We start from the raw sequence: 11,941 nt of genomic DNA on the forward strand, positions 1-11,941 counted from the left end.
GTCCATTCATATCGCATTTCCACGTCAAGTCACAGCGAGTCCTGTTCTCAAGTGGCGGCCGCAGTTCGTTTGGTCGCGGCGGTCAACAATAACAGGTTTGCACTCGGGGTGAATTTGCATTCAAATGCAGAAATTCTCAGGAGAGGGAGAGGGAGCGAAAAAAAAACAAAAAAAACCCTGAATCATGTGGGATAGCGAGTAGGAGTAACGGGACTGTTGACCCGGGTCAGTGACTTGTCTCGGGGTCTCGGGACCAAGGGTCAAAGCTACTGGATGGAGAAGTTCTGATCCAAGACGTGGAGCAAAATGGTCAGTGTTTTTTTTTTTTGACTGGAGTCGGAGTGTCCGGGATCCCGGAGACCGCGGCGGGTAGGAATGCCCCGGACAGGGAGCGGGCAGGTCGGTGGAGATGAGTTGGGATGTTTTCCACCAGGCGGGCTGTCTGAACGTCATCGCACCGGTCGGCATCGCTAGCAACACACACACACACACACACACACACACACACACACACACACACACACACACACACACACACACACACACACATCCCTTCTCCCCCGCTCACCCCATGTTCCCACGGTTTACCTTGGTTGTGACCCGCGGCCCCGCTGCAACACTCCGGCGTCCAGCAGATCAGACAGCAGAAGTAAGGGCACGTCCCGCACAGGAGCGCCATCGGGAGAAGGGCAGCCGTGTTCCGCCGCCGCTCCATGGCTCGGCCGGGCCGGGGGAGAGAGTGGGCGCCCGGGCGCTCGGATGCCCAGCGCCGCTTCCCACAGCCTGGCCGTGACCCGCACACGGAGGGAGGGAGGGAGTGGGTGGTTCGTTCGCACCTCAGCCTGCAGCCGGGAGGGAGGGAGGTGCGGATTGCACCAGGCGCGCACACACACACACACACACACACACACGCTGGAGGGAGGTACCGTCTCTGAAGCACACACTCACTCACACGCACTCACTAACATACTGGAGGGAATTACTGTCTCTGTAATACACACTCACACACTGGAGGCAAATGCCGTCTCCGTAACACACACTGAAGGCAAGTGCCGTCTCTAACATACTCACACACTGTGGAGGAGGGGCCGTGTCTGTAACACACTCACATACACTCACTCATACACACACACTCACATATATACTGGAGGCAATGTACCGTCTCTGTAACACACACTGGAGGCAAGTACCGTTTCTAACACACACACACACACACTGTGGAGGAGGGGCCGTGTCTGTAACACACACTCATACACACTTACTGGAAGGAGGTACCGTCTCTGTAATACATACACTCACATACACTGGAGGTACCGTGTCTACCGTATCTGTATTACACACGCGCACCCACACACACTGTTATAACACACACAGAAACACTCACAAAAACTGGTGGGAGATACTGTGTCTACAACACACACACACACACACACACACGCAGTGTTGGGGAAGGTTCAAGGTGCTGGGGAGGAGCGGGCTGGAGCGGGAGGGCCGAGGATGGGAAGAGGTGGGGGGGGGGGGGGGGGGGGGGGGGGGTGGCTGGGTGGGGGGACGGAAGGAGCCGCTAGGCGCAAACACCAGACACAGAGCAGGTCTGCCAATCACCACCAGCACAGCTAGGGAGGAGTTTAAAGAGAGAGAGAGAGAAAGAGAGGGGAAAGGATTAGCTGCGGCAAACGCTGTCCAGCACCGGGACCAAAGATCCAAGAGATCTTTGGCCGAGACTGTGGTTCCAGCTCGCTTTGATCCCCACACTCTACCCTGTCCCGTTCACTGCAGTAGCGGCACCACACACACACACACACACACACACACACGGGTGGCAATGCAGGGTGTGCTGTTAACCCTGTACGAAGGAACTGCCGCCGCTGGATTACACCGAAGATAGGCACGAAATGTTGGAGTAACTCAGCGGGACTGGCAGTATATCTGGAGAGAAGGAATGGGTGAGGATTCGGGTCGGGATCCGTCGACCCACCCCTCCTCTCCATGACACAACTGTCCCGTCCCGCACAGTTACTCCAGCATTTTGTATGTATTCTTAACACCCCCTCCAAAAAGAAAAAACTCGTGCAAATAACATTCACATGATAGCAAAATCAGTCTGAAGAACGGTTTCGACCCGAAACGTCGCCCATGCCTTCTCTCCAGAGATGCTGCCTGACCCGCTGAGTTACTCCAGCATTTTGTGTCTACCGTTGCAAATTATATAATGGGCTAAGTTCACGCGTACACCTTCATAGAAGACACGCGGCGCCTACTTATGAGAAAATAACCCTGGATTCATTGCCCTGCTACATAATTTTTAGTGTTGTAAGTTCGCTCCATCCCCGGGCGCGGGCAGAGTGCGTATTATTATTTTTTTTTATCACCCGTTGGTTCCGCGAGTGTCTTGTCCTATATATAAACACACACACACACACACGATCAATAATTGGAAACGATGCCATTTTATTTCAATGCATAACATTTTACCAAATTGAAGAAAAATAATAATTTCAGCACGGCACACAGAAGAAATATGCGTGGGAAGGAACTGGCTTACACCGGGGATAGACACAAAATGCTGGAGTAACTCAGCGGGACAGGCAGCATCTCTGGAGAAAAGAAATAGCTGACGTTTCGGGACCGAACAGAACTACAGACGTGTTTGGTGGCGGTTATTTCCTACTGAAATTCATTTTCCTGCCGTTTATTTCACGTACACTGGGGCGTCTTTTTTTTTAACGTGTATCGAAATGTGATCATTTCTATTCATATCGTATTTTCCAGGGTACTCTTTTGAAACTCCGCTTTACCGGGGAGGTGAGTCTGAAGAAGGGTCTCGACCCGAAACGTCCCCCATGCCTTCTCTCCAGAGATGCTGCCTGTTCCGCTGAGTTACTCCAGCATTTTTGTGTCTGTCTTCGGTGTAAACCCGCATCTGCAGTTCCTCCCTGCGCTCTCTTTTTTGTGACTCCCGTTAATCCACACGCTCTCCCCCTTTGACGTTAAACGTGTGTCTTTTTTAGAACCAGCCAGATTTCACGGTGCATTTTTTGTCGTTGGTCTCACCGAACACGGCAACTTCACAGATTCAGCTCCCAGCTATGTGCCTCTGAGCTGACAACCTGAGGAGCCGATGCCTGAAATGGTCCGTTCGCTTTCAACGTATCTGACCAGGCGCCGTCTCCCGTCAATTCACGTACCAGCGGAAGGTGCAACCAACTCGTTCCACTGCGAAGTTGGATTTGGAAGGTCCACAATGCGAATCGGGGCTCGGTCTCAACACATTAATTACAACTAAATACAGATGTCACAAAATCGCAGCGGCGAGTGTTATCATTAGCCATCCGGGAGCCTGCAAATGTGACACGGTAAATTGAATTAGTGACTAGACGGCAGATGGAAAGTTATAAACTTACTGCCTCCGTATATCAGTATGTTATTATGGCCAGGGTTTGTTAGATTTTATGAGATTTTTTAGTTTAGAGATACAGCGCCGACCAGCAAGCCCCACACATTAACACCATCCGACACATACCTATACCAACCCAATTAACCTGCAAACTTATACGTCTTTGGAGTGTGGGAGGAAACCGGGGCAGGTAACAGGGAGAACGTACAAACTCCGTACAGACAGCACCCGTAGTCAGGATTGAACCCGGGTCTCTGGCTCCGTAAGGCAGCAACTCCACCACGGCGCCACCTTGCCGCCCTTCTTCTTATTAGTGAGATGAGGACATTTCTTGGCCACAATTGATTATTTCATTACCTGCGACTTATTTGCTGCCTTTCAGCGCCAGAGACCCGGGCTCGATCCTGACTACGGGTGCTGTCTTTATGTAATTTACACATTCTCCCCGTGAGCCGCGTGGGTTTTATCCAGGTTCTCCGGTTCCCCCCACACTCCAAAGACGTCCAGGTTTGTAGATTAATTGCCTCCGGTAAAACACTGTAAATTGTCCCTAGTGTGTGTAGGATAGTGTTAGTGTACGGGGTGATCGCAGGTCGGTGCGGACTCGGTGGGCCGAAGGGCCTATCTCCACGCTGAATCTCTAAAACTAAAAAAAAGCTAAAACTAAATATATTGTAAGACGAATGGGTTAAAATGAGTCACAGAATACTGATGCAATGCAGAGGACGGCGTGATGCATGATTGCATAACAGTAGCCGCGAAATACAGTCACACGCAGGTATCCCTGTTTAGTTAATTCTCTTAACTCATGCCGTCTGCATTGTAGCAACGGGAGCGAATCATGATTTGTATTCCGACGGCGTTACTATCAAGGTCACATCCCCAAAGACCTCGACTTTACACGGCAAGGAAGAGAAAAAAAAATCAAACCCAAACACGTTGAAAACTAACACTTTCTACGCCGAAAGTGCCTCGCGTCGTTCAATAATCAATTTAAAGTCAAGCCCTCTGTTGCAGCGGGGACCGACGCACCTACACTAAATACGCGAACTTCATTCAAGGACGTACGAGCTAAATCTCCCAGAAAGGAGTTAGCTTTGGGGAGTTCCACTCTTGTCATTTGTCTGTAATAATCGATGGTCTTGGACCACCAAGGATTTTGATTTCATATAATTAATGCCCCACTAAATCGGTAGCTCATGGGTTTTCACCCATACAAAAAAAATAGCGATTTGCCGGTTGGAAATTAATACTGAAAGTTGCAGAAGACCAGACTCTGATCATCGAAGCACCAGTTAAGGAATTGCAGATATTTTAATTCAGGTTTGGTATGGAGATACAGCGTGGAAACAGGCCCATCGAGGCCATGCCGACCGGCGATTCCCATACATTAGCACTATCCCACACTGGGGACAATTATGAAATGATATCAAGCCAATTAATCTTGGAAGTGTGGGATAGTGCTAAACCCAGAGAAAATCCACGCGCAGGTCACCGGGAGAACATACAAAACTCCGTATAGACAGCACCCGTAGTCAGGATTGAACCCGGGTCTCTGGCGCTGTGGCAGCAACTCTACCGCTGCGCCACCGTGGTCTTCACAAGTTACAGGAGTAGAATTCGGCTCATCGAGTCTACTCCGCCATTCAATCATGGCTGATCTCTGCCTCCTAATCCCATTCTCTTGCCTTCTCCCCATAACCCTTGACACCCATTCTAATTAAGAATTTGTCGACCTCTGCTTTAAAAAATATCAACTGAAAGATCAGTGTTAACAATAGTACACACATTGATTATATCTGGAAGATCATGCTGTTTTGGGTAGGCATGGCCATAGAAAAACAGATGGGTGATTTGAAAATCATTTAACTAATGCTATACCAGAGGTGATATTACATCAAATCACAAATACTGTCAAAAAAATCAACTGTTAAGCATTCCCAAAGGAATCGGCAGTTGCGCCTTTTAAAGGGCATTTGAATTGTTATATGGATAAACCTCCAGTCTGAAAAAGGGTCTCGACCTGAAACATCAGCCATTCCTTTTTTCAGAGATGCTGCCTGACCCACTGAGTTACTCCAGCATTTTATATCTACTTTCTAAACCAACATCTGCAGTTTCTTCCTATACAGAAGTATGGATAGGACAGATTTAGAGGGCTATGGGCTAAATGCAGGCAAATAGGACTAGCCACATGTGGCTGGCATGGACAAGGTGGGCCGAAAGGCCTGTTCACGAGGTGCACAGCTCTTTGACTATAACTGGTGGATTCACGAAGGAACTAACGTGAAAACTAGTAATTTTCTATGGACTATAACTCTCACTCCTGTGTTTATTTTTCTTAGTATAAATTATACTATTGCAGTGAAGTGATTTCTGCTTTTATGTGCGGCTAGTGACTGGGTGAATTAAAATTATGGCCATACAGCGCAGAAACAGGCCCTTCGGCCCAACTTGCCCAGACCAACCAATGAGTCCCATCTACACTAGTCCCACCTGCCTGCGTTTGGCCCATATCCCTCGAAACCTGTTCGATCCATAGTGGACATTCGAATGGTGGACATTTGAATTTTCTATTCAGGCCTGTTATTTCATCTCCTTGGCAAAATACATTTCATTTGGTTTCCCTTTGCTATTTTGGTAAATATGCTATTTTGGTTAATGGAGAGACAAGAGACTGCAGTTGCTGGAATAGGGAGCAACAATCAAACTGCAGGAGGAACTCAGCCGGCCGAGCAGCATCTGTGGAGGGAGAGGAATGGTCAACATTTCAGATCGTGACCTTGCGTCCATCCTGAAATCCTGTCCCAATCTTGATCCAGGGTTTAAACTCTAAATATTGAACATTCTTCTCCCTCCCATTCCCCTCCCTGCACAGTCCTCACCAGCCGTTCACACCCACTGTTGAATTAGAGGTGGAGTGCTTTACAAGCCAAAGCATCTAGTATTCCCAAATGGAGCTCACTTCCCATCTGAATTAACTGAATTATTGTGTGAGTCAGGCTGAAGAAGGGTCCTGACCCAAAACATCATGTATCCATGCTCTCCAGTGATGCTGCCTGACCTGCTGAGTTACTCCAGCAAATTGTGTCTTTCCTTGGTAAACCAGCATCTGAAGTTCCTTCTTTCTTCAAATGATTGTTTTACTGTTTGTCATTTATTATCGCGAGGGATCATGACATTTAATTTATGATGGTGTGAGATGGCTGATTAGACCAATCTCAAAAAAATTCTTCCACAGTTGACCGAGATGTAAGGATACTGTAACAACAGTAGTTCTTGATTTTCAAGATTCTCTTTTCCTCTCTGCTACTTTCATTTGAGCTTCCTCAGGTACGCAAGCATATTTTTTAATGCAGGTATGCCAAACAGGATGACCCAATGCTTATGCAGGAAGAAACTGCAGATGTTGGTTTACACAAAAGATAGACACAAAATGCTGGAGTAACTGAGGGGCTCAGGCAACATCTCTGGAGAAAAGGAATAGATGACGTTTTGGGTCAGAACCGTTCCTCAGACTCTGAATCTGAAGAAGGGTCCCGACCCAAAACGTCACCAATCATTTTTCTCCAGAGATGCTGCGTGACCTTTGTTACTCCAGCACTTTGAGTTTATCTTCGATATAAATCAGCATCTGCAGTTCCTTTTTACACATACACGGCATTTGATTTATTTGAAGAAGGTGTCTGAAGCAGGGTCCCTACTTGGAATCTTGCCGACCTGTGTTCCCCAGTGATGCTCCCTGACCAACTGAGTTACTCCAGCACTTTGTGTGTATCTTGGTAAACCAGCAAACACAGTTCCTTGTATCCAGATCTCTCTGATTTGTTTAACATCACTTTGGACAGTGGCACAGATGGTAGAGCTGCTGACTGGCCGCGTCTGAGTCCCGGGTCCGATCCTGACCTTGGGTGCTGTCTGCGTGGAGTTTGCACGTTCTCCCTGTGACCTTGTCAGTTTCCTCGGGTTCTCCGGTTTTCTCCCACATCCCACAAACGAGAGAGTTTGCAGGTTAATTTGCCTCTGTAAATTGCCTCTGGTGTATAGAGAGTGGTTACTAAAAACGGGATAATATAGAATGAGTGTGGGTGGGTGATGGATGGTTGGCGTGGACTCGATGCCTGTTTCCACGATGTCTAAACTAAACTAAACTAAGCTAAGCTAAATCATGGCTAAGATTTATTTGTGGCAGCTAATGTTTACTTCGACTTTGCATCTCTGCACCTCTCCTTCGCCGTACATGTTACTTTATTTTCTATAAGTACATGGCAAGGCTATGAAACATCGTCCCTGAGTGAGGCACTTTGCATTTATCTGTGTTGAATTTCATCTGCCATCTGTCTACCCAATTCCCAAGTTGATGCATATCTTATCTGGTTCGGGTTTGCAGTCCAAAATCATCATACACCACAGAATATCAGCAGGTTTTGTCACTAAGCTCCAGATCATTTATGAGGATATTAAGCAAAAGGGATCCCAGTAAAGACAGATTATATGCTCTGGATGTCTACCAAGCTCTGTGTTCTACCGATGAAGTGGTTACATGTTGGTTGGAAGATATTTCCATACTCTTTTTATATTTTGAATGCTGCCTTTCCCAGAATTCTGCCCCTGCCAAAATCAGAATACGCGTACCGTATTACTCCTGAGAATTTCCCTCATTACATTCCCGAAGAAAAACAGGGATTTCCGAGTGTAAAATCCCACATCCATGAATGCAGCATGTTTTTTCATTACAATAGACAATAGGCAATACACAATTGGTGCAGGAGGAGGCCATTCGGCCCTTCGAGCCAGCACCGCCAGCCATTCAATGTGATCATGGCTGAACATCCACAATCAGTACCTCAATGTTTGGATTGTGTTGGCCATTAATAGGGACGCATAAAATTACAAGTAAACCCTTGTTATAACAAGAGCTTGTTTTCAAGAGAGAGTTAGACTTAGCTCAAAGGGGTAAAGGAATCAAGGGATATGGGGGAAAAGCAAGAACAGGGTACTGATTTTAGATGATCAGACATGATCATATTGAATTGCAGTGCAGGCTCGAATGGTCCAATGGCCTACTCCTGCACCTATTTTACCATGGTTCTATAACAGACCTTACGGGAGAGGGAGGGATGAGAATGGTGTATGTTAATGCTGATTGCATGCTGTTACAACGGGCCTGTTTCCGTGCTGTATGACTCTAATTCTTACCTTCCCCACTCAAAATAATCTGCCTCTCTCTGTGACGAGACCAGCACGCCTTATTGTGGTTAACATAACGAATACCGTACATTCCTGCTCATCTCCCCCAACAGCCTCACTACCAATTGTTAGTAGAATTAATGGACTTCCATTTAGATCACCATTGAGAAATACAATGACACAGTGCAGGTATTGATCATTTCACTGACGTATTGCCATCCACCGGGAGGGCATATATTTATCTTTTATATAGACATTTTTAAATGTTTAGTTTTTTGAGATACAGCGTGGAAATAGATCCTTCAGTTCAACGAGTCCAGGCCAACCAACAATCACCCATACACCAGTTCTATCCTACACGCTAGGGACAATTTATAGAAGCCAATTAATCAACAAACCTGAAGATAGACACAAAATGCTAGAGTAACTCAGCAGGACAGGCAGCCATCTCAAGAGAAGGAATGGGTGGTGTTTCGGGTCACAACCCTTCTTCAGACTCACATCTGCACGTCCTTGGAATGTGGGAGGAAACTGGAGCACCCGGAGAAAATCCACATGGTCACACGGAGATGGTACAAACTCCATATAGACAACACCTGCAATCAAGATGAAAACTGCGTGTCCAGTGCTGTGAGGCAACAACTCTACTGCTGCATTACTGTTCCAGCCATGGAAGATAGAACAGTACAGCACAGGAACAGGCCCTTTAGCCTACAATGTCAGTGTCGAACATGATGCACGGCCAACCCTTGTCTGCCTGCACATAATCCATATCCCTCCATTCTGTGCATATCCATGTGCTAATCCAAATGCCTCTTTAAATGATAACTGTATCTGCCTCCACCACTACCCACAGATTTGACTTTAATGACCCATTGATCATCTTTCCCTTGTCTCCCTCATTATTTGTGACAAGATAACTGTAATTGTGCAAATGGATGCTCTATCCTTTGCTCTCAATCAGACTCAACAACGCCACTCAAAGCAGTCAATGCATTTTGCCATCCATTGTGACAGTCAATCTGTGATTGTAGCAGTCAAACGTGATGAGTATAGAAGTTGGGAGGTCATGTTGCAGTTATATAAGATGTTGGTGAGGCCACATTTCGAGTATTGTGTTTAGTTTTTGGTCACCATGTTACAGGAAAGATGTTGTCAAGCTGGAAAGGGTGCAGAGCAGATTTACGAGGATGTTGCCAGGACTATTGGGCCTCAGCGATAGGGTAAAGAGACTCTTGCCCAGGGTATGGGAATTGAGAACCAGTGTGCATAGGATTATGGTGAGGGAGAAAGATTTAATAGGAACCTGAGTGCTACCTTTTTTACACAAAGGGTGGTGGGTGTATGGAATGAGTTACCGGAGGAGGTTGTTGAGGCCGGTACTATCACAACATTTAAGAAACATTTACACGGGTACATGGATAGGATAGGTTCTGAGGGATATGTGTTAAATGCAAGCAGGCGGGACTCATGTAGAATGGGATGTTGGTCAGTGTGGGCCAAGTTGGGCCAAAGTGCCTGTTTCTACACTGTAAGACTCTATGACACCAAAAGTAAAGAAATTCCTCTTATGACTCCTGGATATGTGTCAAGGATAAAATGTCTAATTCATTTATGGGGAAAAGCTGACACATTTTGAGACTTTGAAGAAATAGTTGTTTTTAAAAAAAATAATATTGATAGAAGTTAAATATAAATCTGGGAAACGCAATTACCTTGCTCTTCTTTGAAGTGTATTGAAGATCTTTTACATTTTATATTAGATTACTTTAATTTTCTCTCATCCAGAAGATTGCAGTTGAGTGTTGCTCCCTGTTTGTGATTGTTCTTATGAAACTTTCCCATTACGGAGTGATCAATGCTAAAGGAATTTTAAGCAAAAATTACTGTGAAGACAAATCTACACAGTAATCTACCCATTTTCCAGTCAAAGCACACTAATTTGTATCCATCCATTACTTGCCAGTCTTTGCCCTGGCACCACCCATCCCCCACCCCACCACTCCCCCACCCCACCCCCTCCCCCACCCCACCCCTCTCCCCCCCCCACCACCGCACCCCTCTTTTCCAGCTCTCCGTCAGCTACTACAATCAGTATGAACATAGAAACATAGAAAATAGGTGTAGGAGTAGGCCATTTGGCCCTTCGAGCCTGCACCGCCATTCAACATGATCATGGCTGATCATCCTGAAAAGTCATCTATCCATTCCCACCACACATGCTGCCTTGTCCGCTGAGTTACTCCAGTGTTTTGTGATTTTATTTTTCACAATATTTAACAATCATTACAAAAAGATGACACTATAAGCCCTCAAAATTAACCATGACCCCAGGGCGGGACAGTGGCACAGAGGTAGAGTTGCTGCCTTCCAGCGCCAGTGACCCATGTTCAATCCTGACTAACGGTGCTGTCTGTACGGAGTTTGTATGTTCTTTCTGTGACAACGTGGGTTTTCTCCTGAAGCTCCGGTTTCCTCCCACACTCCAAAGACATACAGGTTTGTCGGTTAATTGGCTTTGGTAAATTTGTAAATTGTTTCTAGTGTTTAGGATAGTGCTAGTGTCGCTGGTTGGCGCAGACTTGGTGGGCCGAAAGGCCTTTCCCTGCTGTATCTTTAAACTAAACTAAACTAAACCTCCATGATGCACCAAAATATTTGGACTTGTTGGGCATATGGAAACTTGGGTTGATTTTGAAAGGTTTATCAAGGAACAAGAAGACATTTATTTTAAAAGAATCATTTTCAGTCATTTGAAATTGGGTTCCACAAAGTTATTTGTTGACATAATGATTAAAAATGTATTTTGATGTGATAAATAATGTTTGACTGTAAGAATCAAACTTTATCATGTTACTTTCATGTTTCTACATATTTCATGTAATATTTTTCACAAAACCTTTTATTAAAAACAAATCCTCTTTTAAAATGTTGGCTGATTGTGCTAGTCATTGTTTAATATTGTGTTGCCAATATTCAAATATGTATGGGGTAACTCAAGGGGGCGGCACAGTGGCGGAACGGTACAGTTGCTGCCTTACAGGGCCAGAGACCTGGGTTCGATCCGGACTACAGGTGCTGTCTGACTGTGTGGAGTTAGTACGTTCTCCTGTGACTCCGTGGGTTTTCTCAGGGTGCACCAGGTTCCTCCCACACACCAAAGACGTACAGGTTTGTAGGCCGATTGGCTTCGGTAAATTAAATTGTAAATTGGCCCGAGCGTGTAGGATAGTGTTGGTGTACTGGGTGATCGTTGGTCAGCATGGACCCGATGGGCCGAAGGTCCTGTTTCCGCACTATATTTCTAAATGCTAAAGAATATTTATTAAGCTGGTGTGATTTGTGCTGGAATTG

The 11,941-nt window shown here is 46.0% G+C and overlaps 1 protein-coding gene across 2 annotated transcripts in view; it reads right to left on the bottom strand.

Annotated features, from left to right (window-relative positions):
* LOC129695356 (ephrin type-A receptor 5-like) overlaps positions 1 to 1,475 on the bottom strand; it is a 290,075-nt gene extending 288,600 nt beyond the window's left edge. Inside the window, exon 1 of one of the 2 annotated variants that reach the window (XM_055632230.1) lies at positions 589 to 1,475. In XM_055632230.1, coding sequence (XP_055488205.1) covers positions 589 to 715 — 127 coding nt within the window. In that variant the 5' untranslated portion in view covers positions 716 to 1,475. The remainder of the gene's footprint in view (positions 1 to 588) is intronic. The other variant, XM_055632231.1, reaches the window with a different exon arrangement.
* Between the last annotated feature and the right edge of the window lie 10,466 nt (positions 1,476 to 11,941).

The sequence above is a fragment of the Leucoraja erinacea genome, chromosome 3 (assembly GCF_028641065.1).
Source record: "Leucoraja erinacea ecotype New England chromosome 3, Leri_hhj_1, whole genome shotgun sequence".
Taxonomy (NCBI): domain Eukaryota; kingdom Metazoa; phylum Chordata; class Chondrichthyes; order Rajiformes; family Rajidae; genus Leucoraja; species Leucoraja erinaceus.